The sequence below is a fragment of the Phyllobates terribilis genome, unplaced genomic scaffold, assembly GCF_046119375.1.
Source record: "Phyllobates terribilis strain yellow unplaced genomic scaffold, ASM4611937v1 Scaffold_8__6_contigs__length_399053987, whole genome shotgun sequence".
NCBI lineage: Eukaryota > Metazoa > Chordata > Amphibia > Anura > Dendrobatidae > Phyllobates > Phyllobates terribilis.
In genome coordinates this window covers 341,994,581-342,012,783 of record NW_027362768.1, presented here as the reverse complement: position 1 = coordinate 342,012,783, position 18,203 = coordinate 341,994,581, and the positions used below count along the sequence as shown (strand labels likewise).

Here is an 18,203-nt window from a genome sequence, read left to right as displayed (position 1 = left end):
TTATAAAGAGGGGGTGAGGACATCCTGCATGGGGCATTTAAAGAGAGAGGGTGACATCCTGCATGGGGCATTATACAGAGGGAGGGTGACATCCTGCATGGGGCATTATAAAGAGAGGGGGTGACATCCTGCATGGGGCATTATAAAGAGGGGGTGGGGACATCCTGCATGGGGCATTATAAAGAGGGAGGGTGACATCCTGCATGGGGCATTATAAAGAGGTGGGGACATCCTGCATGGGGCATTATAAAGAGAGGGGGGTGACATCCTGCATGGGGCATTATAAAGAGGGAGGGTGACATCCTGCATGGGGCATTATAAAGAGGTGGGGACATCCTGCATGGGGCATTTTAAAGAGAGAGGGTGACATCCTGCATGCGGCATTATAAAGAGGGAGGGTGACATTCTGCATGGGGCATTATAAAGAGAGGGGGGTGACATCCTGCATGGGGCATTATAAAGAGGGAGGGTGACATCCTGCATGGGGCATTATAAAGAGGTGGGGACATCCTGCATGGGGCATTTTAAAGAGAGAGGGTGACATCCTGCATGCGGCATTATAAAGAGGGAGGGTGACATCCTGCATGGGGCATTATAAAGAGAGGGGGTGACATCCTGCATGGGGCATTATAAAGAGGGGGTGGGGACATCCTGCATGGGGCATTTTAAAGAGAGAGGGTGACATGCTGCATGGGGCATTATAAAGAGGGAGGGTGACATCCTGCATGGGGCATTATAAAGAGGTGGGGACATCCTGCATGGGGCATTTTAAAGAGAGAGGGTGACATCCTGCATGCGGCATTATAAAGAGGGAGGGTGACATCCTGCATGGGGCATTATAAAGAGAGGGGGTGACATCCTGCATGGGGCATTATAAAGAGGGGGTGGGGACATCCTGCATGGGGCATTTTAAAGAGAGAGGGTGACATGCTGCATGGGGCATTATAAAGAGGGAGGGTGACATCCTGCATGGGGCATTATAAAGAGGTGGGGACATCCTGCATGGGGCATTTTAAAGAGAGAGGGTGACATCCTGCATGGGGCATTATAAAGAGGGAGGGTGACATCCTGCATGGGGCATTTTAAAGAGAGAGGGGGTGACATCCTGCATGGGGCATTATAAAGAGAGGGGGTGACTTCCTGCATGGGGCATTATATAGAGGGGGTGGGGACATCCTGCATGGGGCATTTTAAATAGAGAGGGTGACATGCTGCATGGGGCATTATAAAGAGGGAGGGTGACATCCTGCATGGGGCATTATAAAGAGGGGGGGTGACATCCTGCATGCGGCATTATAAAGAGGGAGGGTGAAATCCTGCATGGGGCATTATAAAGAGGGGGTGGGGACATCCTGCATAGGGCATTTTAAAGAGAGAGGGTGACATCCTGCATGGGGCATTATAAAGAGGGAGGGTGACATCCTGCATGGGGCATTTTAAAGAGAGAGGGGGTGACATCCTGCATGGGGCATTATAAAGAGAGGAGGTGACTTCCTGCATGGGGCATTATATAGAGGGGGTGGGGACATCCTGCATGGGGCATTTTAAATAGAGAGGGTGACATGCTGCATGGGGCATTATAAAGAGGGAGGGTGACATCCTGCATGGGGCATTATAAAGAGGGAGGGTGACATCCTGCATGGGGCATTATAAAGAGAGGGTGTGACATCCTGCATGGGGCATTATAAAGAGGGGGTGGGGACATCCTGCATGGGGCATTTTAAAGAGAGAGGGTGACATGCTGCATAGGGCAATCTAAAGAGGGATGGTGACATCCTGCATGGGGCATTATAAAGAGGTGGGGACATCCTGCATGGGGCATTTTAAAGGGAGAGGGTAACATCCTGCATGCGGCATTATAAAGAGGGAGGGTGACATCATGCATGGGGCATTTTAAAGAGAGGGGGTGACATCCTGCATGGGGCATTATAAAGAGGGGGTGGGGACATCCTGCATGGGGCATTTTAAAGAGAGAGGGTGACATGCTGCATGGGGCATTATAAAGAGGGAGGGTGATATCCTGCATGGGGCATTATAAAGAGGTGGGGACATCCTGCATGGGGCATTTTAAAGAGAGAGGGTGACATCCTGCATGCGGCATTATAAAGAGGGAGGGTGACATCCTGCATGGGGCATTATAAAGAGGGGGTGGGGACATTCTGCATGGGGCATTTTAAAGAGAGAGGGTGACATCGTGCATGGAGCATTATAAAGAGGGAGGGTGACGTCCTGCATGGGGCATTTTAAAGAGAGAGGGGGTGACATCCTGCATAGGACATTATAAAGAGAGGGGGTGACATCCTGCATGGGACATTATAAAGAGGGGGGTTGACATCCTGCATGGGGCATTTTAAAGAGAGGGGGTTCCATCCTGCATGGGGCATTTTAAATAGAGAGGGTGACATGCTGCATGGGGCATTATAAAGAGGGAGGGTGACATCCTGCATGGGGCATTATAAAGAGGGGGTGGGGACATCCTGCATGGGGCATTTTAAAGAGAGAGGGTGACATCCTGCATGGGACATTATAAAGAGGGAGGGTGACATCCTGCATGGGGCATTATAAAGAGAGGGGGTGACATCCTGCATGGGGCATTATAAAGAGGGGGTGGGGACATCCTGCATGGGGCATTTTAAAGAGAGAGGGTGACATGCTGCATGGGGCATTATAAAGAGGGAGGGTGACATCCTGTATGGGGCATTATAAACAGGTGGGGACATCCTGCATGGGGCATTTTAAAGAGAGAGGGTGACATCCTGCATGCGGCATTATAAAGAGGGAGGGTGACATCCTGCATGGGGCATTATAAAGAGGGGGTGGGGACATCCTGCATGGGGCATTTTAAAGAGAGAGGGGGTGACATCCTGCATGGGGCATTATAAAAAGAGGGGGTGACATCCTGCATGGGGCATTATAAAGAGGGGGGTTGACATCCTGCATGGGGCATTTTAAAGAGAGGGGGTTACATCCTGCATGGGGCATTATATGGGGGAGGAGGGACATCCTGCATGGGGCATTATATGGGGGGAAAGGGACATCCTGCACAGGGCATTATGTAGGGGGAACAGCCTGGATGGAGCATTATATGGGGGCCAATATCCTGTATGGAGCGTTATAAGGGGACCAGTATCCAGTATGGAGCATTATATGGGGGCCAGTATCCTCTACAGAGCGTTTTATGGGGGCCAGTATTCTGTATGGAGCGTTAAATGGGGGCCAATATTCCGTATGGAGCGTTATATGGGGACCAGTATTCTGTATGGAGCGTTATATGGGGGCCAGTATCCTCTATGGAGTGTTATATGGGGGCCAGTATACTGTGTGGAGCGATTCGCCGGTTTCTGAGCTATTGTGGAATTTACAATAGATATCGCTCATGTAATGTAAGAAGTGAAAGCTTTGCATTGTACTATATATATATATATATATATATATTTCTCTGCGGTATCTGTGCATCATGAATGTTGGTATGTGTTAAAGGAGCCACTGAGACTCTTTCGCCAGGGGCCCAGAAAAACCTCGAGCCGGCCCTGTATAGATGTGTGTGTATAGTGCATATGTATATTGTGTGTATAGTGTATGTGATGTGTGAATCAAGTGTGTGGTGTGTATTATATACCAGTGTGTGTATGTGTGTGCAGTGTATGTTTGTGTGTAGGATGTAAGTGTATGTATAGGTGTATATGTGTGTGTGAATAATGTGTGTGGTGCATGTATGTTTGATTTAAGTGTATAGTGTGTATGTGTTGGATGTGTGTGTATATATGAGTGGGTGTACATGTCTGTGTGAATAATGTGCAGTGTGTGATTCATTATGTGTCTGGGTGTACATTGTGTATGTATATATATGTGTTGCGTATATATATATATATATATATATATATATATATATATATGTGTGTATTTGGTGCATGTGTGTCTACGTGGTGTGTGTATATGATGTGCTTGGTGTTTATGGTGAGTGTGTATGTATGTATATATATATGTGTGTGTGTATTTGGAGTATGTGTCTATGTGGTGTGTGCGTGTATATATATATATATATATATACACACTGCTCAAAAAAATAAAGGGAACACTTAAACAACAGAATATAACTCCAAGTAAATCAAACTTCTGTGAAATCAAACTGTCCACTTAGGAAGCAACACTGACTGACAATCAATTTCACATGCTGTTGTGCAAATGGAATAGACAATAGATGGAAATTATTGGCAATTATCAAGACACCCTCAATAATGGAGTGGTGCTGCAGGTGGGGACCACAGACCACATCTCAGTACCAATGCTTTCTGACTGATGTTTTGGTCACTTTTGAATGTTGGTTGTGCTTTCACACTCGTGGTAGCATGAGACGGACTCTACAACCCACAGAAGTTGCTCAGGTACTGCAGCTCATCCAGGATGGCACATCAATGCGAGCTGTGGCAAGAAGGTTTGCTGTGTCTGTCAGCGTAGTGTCCAGAGGCTGGAGGCGCTACCAGGACACAGGCCAATATACCAGGAGATGTGGAGGGGGCCGTAGGAGGGCAACAACCCAGCAGCAGGACCGCTACCTCAGCCTTTGTGCAAGGAGGAACAAGAGGAGCACTGCCAGAGCCCTGCAAAATGACCTCCAGCAGGCCACAAATGTGCATGTGTCTGAACAAAAGGTTAGAGACTGACTCCATGAGGGTGGTATGAGGGCCCGACGTCCACAGATGGGGGTTGTGCTCACAGCCCAACACTGTGCAGAACGCTTGGCATTTGCCACAGAACACCAGGATTGGCAAAGTCGCCACTGGCACCCTGTGCTCTTCACAGATGAAAGCAGGTTCACACTGAGCACATGTGACAGACGTGACAGAGTCTGGAGATGCCGTGGAGAGCGATCTGCTGCCTGCAACATCCTTCAGCATGACCGGTTTGGCAGTGGATCAGTAATGGTGCGGGGTGGCATTTCTTTGGAGGGTCGCACAGCCCTCCATGTGCTAACCAAAGGTACCCTGGCTGCCATTAGGTACTGAGATGAGATCCTCAGACCCCTTGTGAGACCATATGCTGGTGCAGTTGGCCCTGGGTTCCTCCTAATGCAGGACAATGCCAGACCTCATGTGGCTGGAGTGTGTCAGCAATTTCTGCATGATGGACTGGCCAGCCCGTTCCCCAGACCTGAATCCGATTGAGCACATCTGGGACGTCATGTCTCGCTCCATCCACCAAAGTCACGTTGCACCACAGACTGTCCAGGAGTTGGCGGATGCTTTAGTCCAGGTCTGGGAGGAGATCCCACAGGAGACCATCCGCAACCTCATCAGGAGCATGCCCAGGCGTTGTAGGGAGGTCATACAGGCACGTGGAGGCCACACACAATACTGAGCCTCATTTTGACTTGTTTTAAGGACATTACATCAAAGTTGGATCAGACTGTAGTGTGTTTTTCCACTTTAATTTTGGGGGTGACTCCAAATCCAGGCCTCCATTGGTTAATAAATTTGATCTCCATTGATGATTTTTGTGTGATTTTGTTGTCAGCACATTCAACTTTGTACAGAACAAAGTATTCAATGAGAATATTCCATTCATTCAGATCTAGGATTTGTTATTTGAGTGTTCCCTTTATTTTTTTGAGCAATGTATATATGTGTGTATTTGGTGTATGTGTCTATCATTTTCTACACTGAAGATCAGGACTAATGCCTCCTCGTGCTTCTGCGCCTGTGAAGTGACACGTGACCTGATGACGGATTTTAGTGAAGTAAAAGCATAAAATCTTTCGCGCTCAGGACGTCACAGCCAATCACTGCCACAGCTCTGGGTAGAGTGGGCGTGACAGCAAGTGTGCGCAGGCATCCAATCAGCAGTCGGGGGGCGGGGCCTCTGTGTGTGACGTAGTTTACACTCTGAGCTTGTCCATGTGGAGCTTCACTCTCACTTCCGGTCAGACATGGCGGCCTCCATGGCAGGACACGTCCTGAGACATTTCACCACCAGAACCTCCCTCCTAGGAAGAAACAAGGTGAGGGGTGCTGGGGGCGGCTGGAGCGGGGCCGGGATGTACGCTGCCCGCTGTGAGGCCGCTGTCATAGTCGGCACTGGGGATGGGGATGTGCTGCAGAGTGTGACACCTGCGCCCCTGACTGCTGCCTGTGTGTGATGTGCACATGATGTCACCTGTCCAGGTGTAACGTGGGAGTCCGCAGCTGCAGGGGGACTACAAGTCTCAGCATGTTCTGCTGCAGACTGCTGGTTATTGTAAGAAGTGGCAGCAGTGCTATTACTGCAGGTCAGAGCTGTCTGACCCCTAATCTGTGAGCTGTCACCTGTCCTGGGGTAGGGGTGAATAATGCAGAACGAGACGAACCCCTTTAAGGGGACAGCGCAGGGCGAGACGCGCGACCCCTTTAAGGGGACAGCGCAGGGCGAGACGCGCGACCCCTTTAAGGGGACAGCGCAGGGCGAGACGCGCGACCCCTTTAAGGGGACAGCGCAGGGCGAGACGCGCGACCCCTTTAAGGGGACAGCGCAGGGCGAGACGCGCGACCCCTTTAAGGGGACAGCGCAGGGCGAGACGCGCGACCCCTTTAAGGGGACAGCGCAGGGCGAGACGCGCGACCCCTTTAAGGGGACAGCGCAGGGCGAGACGCGCGGGGTAGGGGTGAATAATGCAGAACAACACGACCCCTTTAAGGGGATAACGCAGGAGGAGGCGCGACCCCTTTAAGGGGATAACGCAGGACGAGACGCGAGGGGTAGGGGTGAATAATGCAGAACAACACGACCCCTTTAAGGGGCTAACGCAGGAGGAGGCGCGACCCCTTTAAGGGGATAACGCAGGACGAGACGCGAGGGGTAGGGGTGAATAATGCAGAACAACACGACCCTTTTAAGGGTATAACGCAGGACGAGACGCGACCTATAGACAGGACTGATCTTGATCTCAAACATCTCCTTTAAGGGGCTCCATCATTTACGAACACGTCAGAAGTTTTGTTTTTGAGACCCAGAACTGATGACTGTCACAAGAGGCAGAAGCGCTCGGCTGCCACCAGTGTGTCCACGTGTAGTCTGAGGGTCGGAGTTGGCTTCCATTGTAGCAGTTAGCATCGGGTGGTGGCAGTATGGCACAGCTGGCTTGTAGGGTCCGCTCTGGAGGATGCTCCATACATGTCTCGTTCACTTCTGTCGTACATTGACACCTGGGCATAGTTGGCAGCATCCGGCACTATAGGTTCCGGCACTTGCCCCCTTTTGCTGGCACTGACTTTGGATACTCTATAGACTTTTTCTCGATTCCTCCACCGAGCTGAGAAGAACAACATTCCCCGGTCTTGGCATACGCTTAGACGATGGCTACACTTTAGCGTCTTCTGGTGTTGACATGGGATGACTTTCCAATAAGGGGGCTCCCCAATAATGAAGGTTTTTACAGGTGGGAGACAAGTCTCAGCATGTTGTGATTAGCCCGAGGATGCATGCAGATAGGGTTACTCAGGTGACCTCCAGTAGTTTCCTATATGGCGCGTGACCTTGGTGTAATCCCTGCCGTTGTGCTGACATATCCGGTTTTCCTCTGCAGGGATTTGATGTGTTGATTCGTTCCTCGATGTGGATAGAAAGTAAATCCTTTCTATGAAACTAATAACGAATGTGGGGAAAATATCAACCGCTGCTTCTGTCACTATTGCACCGCTGATCATTAGGCTGCCATCCTCTTCTTCCCGCCACCGTGACAGAGCGGTCATTAACAGCTCCTGCCGGCCGTTCAGCTGCTTCATGTCAACAGAGCAGCTCTTTTTCTTCTGGGCTGCTCTGTCGATGGAGCGTGACTGGCGACGTCATGCTGAACAACAGCTGGCTCCCCGCAGTGAGGCAGCAGGGAGCCAGATGTCAATCAGCATGACATCGGCAGTCACACCCGGTCAACAGAGCAGAGAAGAAGAGAAGCCGCTGCTCTGTCAACGCAACGCCAGTGGAAGCCTCTGAATCACCCGGAGAGATCGACGCTGGGCACAACTGGCACAGAGTTAGCAACTACATGCCTGTTAATGTTTAAGTCCATGGTGAAAAAAAATCGTCCTGGATAACTGAAAAAACTCTAAGGTTATGTTCACACATCTTGGCTTTTTCAGAGTTTTTTGATACTTTTTTTATGCAAACTTTCAGCTGCGTTTCACAGTACCAGCAAAGTCTATGAGATTCCAGAAATCTCCTGCACACAACTTGGCTTTTTTTTTGTTCAGGATTTTGTGCTTTGCATGGTTTTTGCAGAATAGAGCATGTCACTTCTTTTCAGCGTTTTTTTTCACCCATTTTGTGCCAAAATCAGAATGAGATTTTATTTTTCACTGAACCTTATGTACATGCATAAAAAAGACAGGGCAGTGGTAAAAAAAAACGCTGAAAAAAACGCACCAAAAAAATAAGCAAAAAAGCAAGAAAAATCCTGAATATACCTCCTGGCAAGAGATCGGGTTTTGCTGAAGAAAGCATGGTGTGAACGTAGCCTAATGGTACGTCTCTTTTCCCTCATTTTGCAGCATTAATTTCACCAACCAAACCTGCTCCTTTGGCAGTAAAAACACTGCTCTTAGATGCATTTTGTGAGTTTTTAGTGGTGCAGATTACTTGTGACTTGTCTACTGTACATGGTTAATAAAGTCAGATTTATTCACCAAGAGCGCTGTTACATTCTCATTCCTTTCTATGGGTGAAAAAAAAGCTGAAAAAAATTGACATGCTGCAGTTTTCCAGTTCAGTCAGGAAAAACCGAGTGTGCACGAGGGTCCTGAAATGTCAGTCTTTGGTGGTACTTTAAAAAGCAGCTTTTAATTTCCATAATAAAGCTTTTTTTTTTTTTTAAAGAATGCAACATGTGAACATGGCCTCAGATGTCCAAATATGCCGTACTTTGGACCCAATGCTGGTTTTGATTACAAATACTGATCGAAATACTGACATGTGAAGGAAGCAAAAGAGGTTGTCCATGATACAATGAATTTGCATAAAAACTTAATTTATGCCTAGAATAAAAGTTGGAATGATTTGGTGAGTCTGGATTTCTGCTTCCTTCCATTTGCTCTGCATTAGTGGAGGGTAATTATAGGGTTCTCGTATTTGCCAGATCCACAAACCTGAGAGCTGGAAAGTCCTGAAAGTCGGCCAACTCCAGGGCTGCGGAGCCGAGGCCGAACTGTATGGCCGGAGACTGTTGTGTTTCATATACTGTATACATAGTGACAGACTTATATACACCATGTCGGGAACATTGCTGCTCGTCCTCTTGTGTTTGATGACCGGTCAGGTGAAGAATCCTGCCTGGTGTTTGTCTTTCCCAACCAGAACCAGATAGATAAGGAGGAAACCGGAGTGAAGTGGAAAAACATGACTGCCCATCATGTACAGATACTAGTCAGCAGACACAAGACCCGGCTCCAGCGGCCACATTTGTAGTCTGTGGTTGCCGGATCAGAACTCTGCGACCGGCCGCCATCCCCGTATGCCCAATGTGACGTCATCGCTGCGGCACAGTATATGCATGACGTTGCATCGGACCTAAAAATCAGAAGAGGCGAATGTTAGGCTATTTTCACACGATGCGTTTTTATGCAAATTTACAGTACCAGCAAAGTTTGAGATTTCAAAAATCTCATGCGGACACATTTTTTTCCCTGTTTTTTTCCCTGTTTTGTCAAAGAGCTGTGTTTTTGCAAAACGCAGCATGTCACTTCTTTCAGCGTTTTTCACGCATAGAAAACAATGGGTAAGTGCAAACATGCTGCAAAAAACACAGGTATCAGGTTGAAGCTGAATCTTTTTTTTTTTTTTTTTTGCATGCACTAAACTTTATCAGCATGCACAAGAGACAAATGTACCTTGTAAAAAAAAAAAAAAAAAACACTCAGAAAACCTGCTTTTCGTAAGCGGCTTCTTTGCTGCCAAGAAAACAGATTTTGCCTGCAGAAAAAAAACGCAGCAAAAAGTCTATTGAAATCGTGAGTGGCTCAGACCTCCTGACCATGCTCCTCTCCTGAATGGTTTAACACCCGTCTGAGTTCTCTCTTCTGTAGAGAAATCGATCTCTGGATCACCCGGAACCTCCGTCTGCCCCTCCACCTTTTTGTTTTTTTGGCCATGAGCCTTGGTTAATGGTTGCAAGAAGTGCTGACTCCGACTTGTTTATTGCGGGTGTCAAAGGGTGGAAGATTATTCTAGTTACTCATTAGTCCGGAGGTGGTAGACGCGCTCATCCTCCACACCGGCAAAAAGTTCTCACCACCTGGAATCCCATTGATTGTATCCCATCTAAAGCTATAGTTCCTGCACTTCATGGGATCTAGGTTGGGGGGCGCTGTATGCCATCTGTGCATCCTGAAGAAGAGAGAGCCCTGTAATGCGGCAGCTCCTTCCGATAAGCGAGGCCATACTCCTGGTCATCAGCACTTCTTGTAGATGCACTTCAAAGGGGTCAAAAATTTGTTCATAGAACTTCTTCCTCTGTTCAGGGTCCTCATCTTTTGCGTTTAGAGGAGAAGGGCTTCAAGACGTGTCCATAAATTACACAATATACTTCTGCCAATGGATAACGTGTCATACTCAGTGTACCCTGTGGTGGCGCTGCATGGAAAGTGAACACTAATTGCCTTCTTCCCTAAAGATCGCTGGAGGTCCCGGCAGTGTAAAACACTTTGTGATCAGTCTATTAAGAGACCCTTCTAAAAAAAAAAGTAGGTGTTGTCCAAAGCAGAGAACCCCTTTAAGCACCCAATGTAGGGGCACTCACGAACGTTGCTGATTAATCGAAATTGCTCTAAAAAAAGTCAATGGTGCTACCAGGATTGGGGGGAGCAAAGCATAGGTAGCCCAACTCTCTTGTAGTAATGTTATGACCCCACACCTCATAGGAATAGGACACTTCACTGCGTGACCCCCTGCCGATCGCCCACGCGTCTCTGCAGGTAGTGGGGTCTGATGTAGACGAGAGCGTCACCAGATAACCCCTTCAAACCTCTGCCGGATGAGTCTGACGTCAGCGTATTTACACACTACTCTTGGAAACGAAAAGGCAGGTTATTCTGCCCGTTTGCCGAGCATGCCCGTTTGCGTTGGAGTTTGGAGAAGTGTCTTTCCACCACACAGGCTCACACCCATCATCTATGGCCGACTTTTTAGTTTTGCATTTTTAAGTTTCTCCTAAATGCTTTGAAAAACAAAGCGAAGACACATTTATTACATTTTATATTTCCGCTCTCTTTTTTTATTTTTTTCTATCGCCTTTTTATTATTCAGCGAGTTAACGCCGTGTAGAAAGAATTTCAGCAGTTTTTCGCAGCGTCTTTGTTTGGCACCACAGAATCGTACATGAATCATTATTTTCCTGACAGAACAGCGTGGGACATCCAAAATCAAACCTCCACATCACACAGACTGTAAGATTAGGGAGGCGCGGAATCTATAATTTATCATCTGCCTGGATGCCAAGGATCCTGGCGTACGTTAAACCCAACCTGAACCCTCCTTTATGATGTACTAAGCACTTAGGCCGGCCAAAATTAAGTAGACTGCAAGGTGTCAAGGGCCCCTAAAGAGCCAGGTTGATTTTTTTTTTCTTTCTATTTTTGTTCTCCAGTTTAAACCAGGTTTAAATGAATATCTTGGACTTTTTAGACCTCCGCTCAAACAGATTTAGTCTCTGCTTTGCAAGGGACAATTTATTTAGACGCAGAGTTTTATTTTTTGGAGACGATTGGCTCATAAATCCTCCAGTTTCAGAAAACTTTGCAAAATTCTTCCTATTTATTTCTATGGGAAATCCACATTTCTGTTCGTAAGAGTTTTTGAGCTTTTTTTCTTTTTTACTCTGAAAAACATCTGGAGGGGAAAAAAAGTTCATGTCACTTCTTTCAAGATCATTAAGGAGATTTCTGTAAACTCAGTCTGTCTAATCATAAGGGTATGTTCACACGGCATCTTTCCCCTGCATTTTATCGAGTGGATTCGCTCCTAAAAATTGCCGGAAAAACGCTCACAAAACGCTAAAAAAAAATTCCTACTATTTATTTCTACGGAAAATGATGTGCTTATTCGTATGTTCAGGCTTTTGAGCGTCTGTTAGACGCTTCCAGATTTTAAAAATACCAAGTGACCTGTCCATTCTTCAGGTGTTTTCCGGTAACAAGACTTGTCAATATTGTACAATTGAAGTCAACTGGAAGGATTGAGTATTTTATAAGGGTTTTGGCAAATTGTTGCCTATCCTGTGGATCAGAGATAACTTGCTGATTGTTGAGGGACCCTCATTGGATCCTCCAACCATGGATCTAAAATGATCCTTTTAGAATGGAGCAAAATTGGGACTGCCGAACGTGGCCCCATAGAGCTCTTTATCTTGGGCCGTTCCATAGACATTGGATGAGCTCTGTTCCCGGGATCCCCCGGTGATCAGGAATCTAGCCTGTGGATAGGTTAGAACTTTGAGATGGGTTTGACCGTTACGGAAGAAACGTTTTCCAAGGGATCTTGACAAATCCCATTGATCCATAAGGAAGTCCATAGGGGTTTTTGTGTTTTATGCTCCCTTCAATCAGAACAGAGCCTTAGATTACTATATTTTTCGCCGTTTTTTGCAATTAGGAGGTATCTACTGGCTTTTGAGCATCTGTTAGATGCTTTCAAAATTTCGAGTGATATGTCCATTCTTCAGGTGTTTTCCGGTAAGAAGAAATGTACAATTTAAGTCAACCGGAAGGTTGAATATTTTATAAAGGTTTTGGCAAATTGTTGCCTATCCTGTGGATCAATGATAACTTGCTGATTCTTTGGGGAAACCTTCCAGATCCGCCACCCGTGGCTCTAAAATGGTCCTTTTTAGAATGGAGCCAAATAGCCATTGGACGAGATCTGTTCGTGGGATCCCCTGGTGATCAGGAATCTAGCCTGTGGATAGGTTGGAACTTTCCGAGATGGGTAAAACCTTTTATTCATGACCCATTTTCCAAGCAATCTTGATGAATCCCATTGATCCATAAGAAAGTCCATAGGGGTTCTTGTGTTTTATGCTGCCTTCAATCAGAATTTTTATTTTTATTTTTTTTTTTTATAAATTTCTGTATTTTTTGCGGTTAGGAGGTATCTACATTTTAAAGGGATTTTACTACAATACTAGGGAATGTCTTATTGCCATCATTAATCAATAGTTTTATGACCTTTTGGATCGTCACTCATCTGTGATACAAAGGGGGACCTCTCTCAACGGGGCACTGCGTTGAGAATTGAAACGGCCCCATTATCCCGAAACCTCCTTAGGAATCCCTAATGGTGTCTTGCCTGCACCAGGCTTTTTATCGCCGGCCCCATAAGTACTACTATTAGAAGCCATTAAATCTGGATGGGGAAAAGTGCTTTTTATTAATAGGGCCACACTTTTCATCACCCACCCTTTCCAGATAAGGCCGAATACATTGTTCACTCCTCACGGGAAATATCAAGAACCTGTCTTCTGGTATTAGCTTTTGCCTAAAAAATATCATTCTTAATATCGCTTAAAATTACGAGGTTAAAGTTTTCATAAATCGAAGGCCGAGGTATTAAAACGACGCTTCCTGAAGATATTAGGAGCTCGGAAGCTCGCTCTAAATTGCTTGTTGTATTTCCTCTCTTACTGTCACCACGGAGGAGCGTTGCGCCGGGTGTAACTCTGGTGACTGCAGCCTCCTTTACAAAAGCTGTTTTGTCAATAGGCATCTTCAGGTCACAAAAACAAAAGAACAAAAAAAAAAGATTTTTCCTGATTTGGAAAATTTAAGACCAAAATGAATGGAATCAGAAACAAAGAAAAAATAAAAATAACCCCCAAAAATCAAATTTAATGTGCAGTGAATACTACGGTCTCTAAAAAGGCAATCTTTAGATGTCAGCATGTAATGAAAGGAAATGGACTTTTTTTTTTCCTAACACTTATTTCGCTTTTGGTAAGGAAAGATAGCGTCGTTTTTGTCTCTCATCAGCTTTCACCTTTCCCTGCATGCCGGTTATCTGTAAATGTGTAGAAAACTCTTTAAATTTCTCTAAATTCCTTCCAGTGTATCATAGTAAATACTAGACACAAAAAAAATGTAAAAGGGGAGAGGAGGGAGATGAAGCTGCAGGGAGAGACTTCTGATTATATTACACCAGTTTGCACCATGTAAGCGTCTAGAGAATAGAAATGTGCGTTTTTTAGAAACAAACAAAGGAAAGTCCCAAAAATATGCAAGTTTATGCTCTTGGTCGGTGCGGGTCCCGGAGATGGAGACTACTGTGATCATTAAGTGATTGAATATTCTACGATGAGACTGCCCGTTTTAAGAATCCCTTGATTATATAATAACCCATGGACACCTCTCACTGCCCGGAACCCTCAGCAATCCGCGCCGCCTCCGCAGCTCTCTCCCGTCCGCGCCGCCTCCGCAGCTCTCTCCCGTCCGCGCCGCCTCCGCAGCTCTCTCCCGTCCGCGCCGCCTCCGCAGCTCTCTCCCGTCCGCGCCGCCTCCGCAGCTCTCTCCCGTCCGCGCCGCCTCCGCAGCTCTCTCCCGTCCGCGCCGCCTCCGCAGCTCTCTCCCGTCCGCGCCGCCTCCGCAGCTCTCTCCCGTCCGCGCCGCCTCCGCAGCTCTCTCCCGTCCGCGCCGCCTCCGCAGCTCTCTCCCGTCCGCGCCGCCTCCGCAGCTCTCTCCCGTCCGCGCCGCCTCCGCAGCTCTCTCCCGTCCGCGCCGCCTCCGCAGCTCTCTCCCGTCCGCGCCGCCTCCGCAGCTCTCTCCCGTCCGCGCCGCCTCCGCAGCTCTCTCCCGTCCGCGCCGCCTCCGCAGCTCTCTCCCGTCCGCGCCGCCTCCGCAGCTCTCTCCCGTCCGCGCCGCCTCCGCAGCTCTCTCCCGTCCGCGCCGCCTCTGCAGCGCTCTCCCGTCCTCTCCGCCTCCGCAGCGCTCTCCCGTCCTCTCCGCCTCCGCAGCGCTCTCCCGTCCTCTCCGCCTCCGCAGCGCTCTCCCGTCCTCTCCGCCTCCGCAGCGCTCTCCCGTCCTCTCCGCCTCCGCAGCGCTCTCCCGTCCGCGCCGCCTCCGCAGCGCTCCCATTCTCTAGATTACTGTGGGTCCTAGCAGTTGGAACGCCAAAGATCAGCAAGTTATCCCCTATGTCGCGGTTAGGAGATAACCTGCTATTTTGGGAAATAACCCTTTAAGGTCCAAAGCTCTCTTACTATGAGCCTTTCTGACTTCTTAAGATGTCGTACCAATACCGGTTTCCTCCGCAAATTATCAGTAGACAAAATGGTAATGCACCTTGCGTGGTATACTTGCTGAGGCAACTGTATGACGCCCAGATCGAGCAGAAAGTCAGAAAGATTGGAAGAAAAATTTAGCTTCTGATATGAAAAGTAGTCCTAGATTCTTACTGACAACATCTTTTCTTGAAAATGCGGAATGTGAGTGAACTTTCACAGAATGGATTGGATGTAATTAAAAACCAAAATTTGTCTGATTCCTTCTATAAACAGCGCCACCCTTGTTGGTGGGCATGTGTGGTATTGCACGTGCAAATAAATGATAGAGAGCTGCTATACCACACACTTTTCATGGTTGAGTGGCGCTGTGGCTGCTTTCATTTTCCATCTAACCCTTTTCAGACATTATTCATGAAATCCCCAAGATTGTCAAAAAAATAAGGCATTTCTTGTCATCCTTTCATGCTTTTACAATAAATACATAAATATACCATCGGAGAGAAAATGTATATCTTTATCGCAATTCTTTTACCGCAGGATATAAAGCAGCTTTGTAATTAAAGCAACAGGCAGTAAACATTAAATTGGTCACGTCGCGCCAGAGACGCTGGAAGCTATTTTTCATCCAATAATTGTGATTAAATAGATTTTAACATTCACAGGACAGTTCATAGGGAAAAGAAACGGCGCCTTTTATGTAACCGGCGCATTATAGAATATGGATTAAAATCCAAAAGTGTTACATGGTTCTGTTTATATAGAGGGAACCCCATTATATTTACCACCCGATGCTATTATTAAAAGGGTGTTGCCGGAAAAAATGATGGCTAAGGCTTCATTCAGATGTTCACTTTTTACGCCTTTTCAAGGATAGGAACCCTATAGTCTGGTGCTGCTCACGTGTCCATGATTTTTTTGGGGAATTGTGCTTCCGTGAAAAAAAAAAAATCAGATGTGGCCGATTTTGATCTGAATCATGAATTAAAATCACCCATACAAGTCGGTGGGTCCCTTAAAATCAGACCGCCCCTGTGTGTTGGATAGGAGAAGCTTTGCAATTTTTTTTTTGGGGCATACGAGAAAAACATTAATGGTAAAAACTGACGTCAATGAAATTTTGTCTGTTTTTTTTTCCCCGCTGAATGATGTCAAAGGCTGAATTCCCATTCGGCACATGTTAACCACAGAGATTTTTGAAGCTGAACATTGGTTCCGTTCTTCTGAACATCGGTTCCGTCGTGGTCAGTGAGACAACGGACCGCATCTACCAAACTTTTATGGCACATCCTGCGGCTTTTCCATAAATGTCTAAGCTGTGAATACCCTTTAATAGGTTTAGACGTGGTCTGCTGGGTTTTGCAATACCTGGGTGAAGGACTGGTTGGTTACATGGATGCCAGGATCTCTCACGACTGGACTGCTTGATGATTATGAATCAGAAAATATGGAGGAAAAGACCCTACTATGTGTTAGGTCAGTCGTCAGATTCATAAGTTTTCCTTTTGGGTTGGCCGAGGAGTCATGCGCAAGTTGTCCAAACCCGAAAATTTCAAGGAGAGAATGACCAACCATTTATTTTGTATTGTGGTCTTCTGGCTCTTCCCCCAAAACATGATGTTTCGGCCTTGGTGAATTAAGACTCCAGTTCTTTATTCTCCAAGAGATAACTCCATACTGGAGGTGTCCAGCAAAAGATTACTTCACTCTTCAATTACAACCACATTCAACCTCTTCCTAGATGAGCTGTGTATATGGGGGAGTTCGGAGAGAAAGCTGTCTAAGATGCTCTTGGGCTAAAGTCGCCATATTCATTAGATGGCTGTTGACCGATAACTTCTGTGCTCTCGGAGTCATGTCTGACGGCAGCGTATCTCTGGAAGATCAAAAGGATTGGCAGTCCAAAATCGCAAATGCCGTATCCTACACTCCCCCTGACAATTGTCCAGGCCCCCTGTACGCATTGGACCATTGGCCGAACCCATCAATACCGACATTAGTCTAATGTGTATGGAAGGCTTAGACCAGTGTTTCCTAACCTGTCTTCTCTCAATCTGTTGGGAGTGGTAGCCCACCAAGAGCGAGCCAGCCACATGTTGGGGAACACTGGAATAATCGGGCAATGTTGAGCAGATGTGATCGGTAACGTTCATGTCTTCTATTATTTCAGAAGTCGATGTTCTCTGAACAGTTTTTTTTCTTCCTCCCTCCATTACGAATTAATAGATCAACTCGGGGAGCGGGTGAAATGTTATTTTTAATGTAGCCCTGTCGGTATAATGCGAGATAGATGCCGGTGATATTTGTGGGAATGGATGCATGTTGGAGGTGGCATTGGCTGTTGATGTATCTGCACAAGTCTGCAATTTGCAATGACCTTTTAGAATGAGCAACTGGGTAATGATATTAAATGTTACACTGACTCACCTGGGTCATCGAGGACCGAGCGTGCTTCACAGCTCGAATGAAACCCTCCATCTTCTTACAGACTGTATCATTATGGGGGTGTTTACTAAAAATGAGCACATTTTTGACGGTTTTCATCCTTTTCTGTATTTCTCTATTCCTCGTACTTTTAACACCTTTCTATTCGCTTAGGTTTTTGCCTGGTAACTCTCCCTTTAAGGTCAACATATATATTAGACTAAAATGGGCCAAAGCCACCAATATTGGAGGGCTCGGATGACAGTCCAATGGCTATCAGATTGTAACTTTTTTTTGTTCTCGGAGGAGACTGGCAGTGGCACTCTCATAGAGAACTCTGGAGCATTCGGCAGGAGAGTCGAGAAATATGGCTGCCGGACAAGTATGGGCTGAAGCTGCCCATACAACTTGGATGACAGTCATCAAAACACAAGCTTGGCCAACTTCTCTCAACTTGCCACATACTCATGAATGCTTGGCTTGGCCGTGTGTTCATTTATTTTCTACGGGAAGAAAGGAATTAAGTTGTCGCCAAAGTCAAGAGAAGAAG

General features: G+C 46.7%; 1 protein-coding gene across 1 annotated transcript in view; it reads left to right on the top strand.

The window, feature by feature from the left end:
- The first annotated feature begins 5,842 nt into the window (after window positions 1-5,842).
- The window catches only part of SUCLG2 (succinate-CoA ligase GDP-forming subunit beta), a 214,270-nt gene continuing 201,909 nt past the window's right edge, over window positions 5,843-18,203 (top strand). The window contains exon 1 of the mRNA XM_073644709.1: window positions 5,843-5,998. Within this exon, the coding sequence (XP_073500810.1) occupies window positions 5,927-5,998 (72 nt within the window). The 5' untranslated portion in view covers window positions 5,843-5,926. The remainder of the gene's footprint in view (window positions 5,999-18,203) is intronic.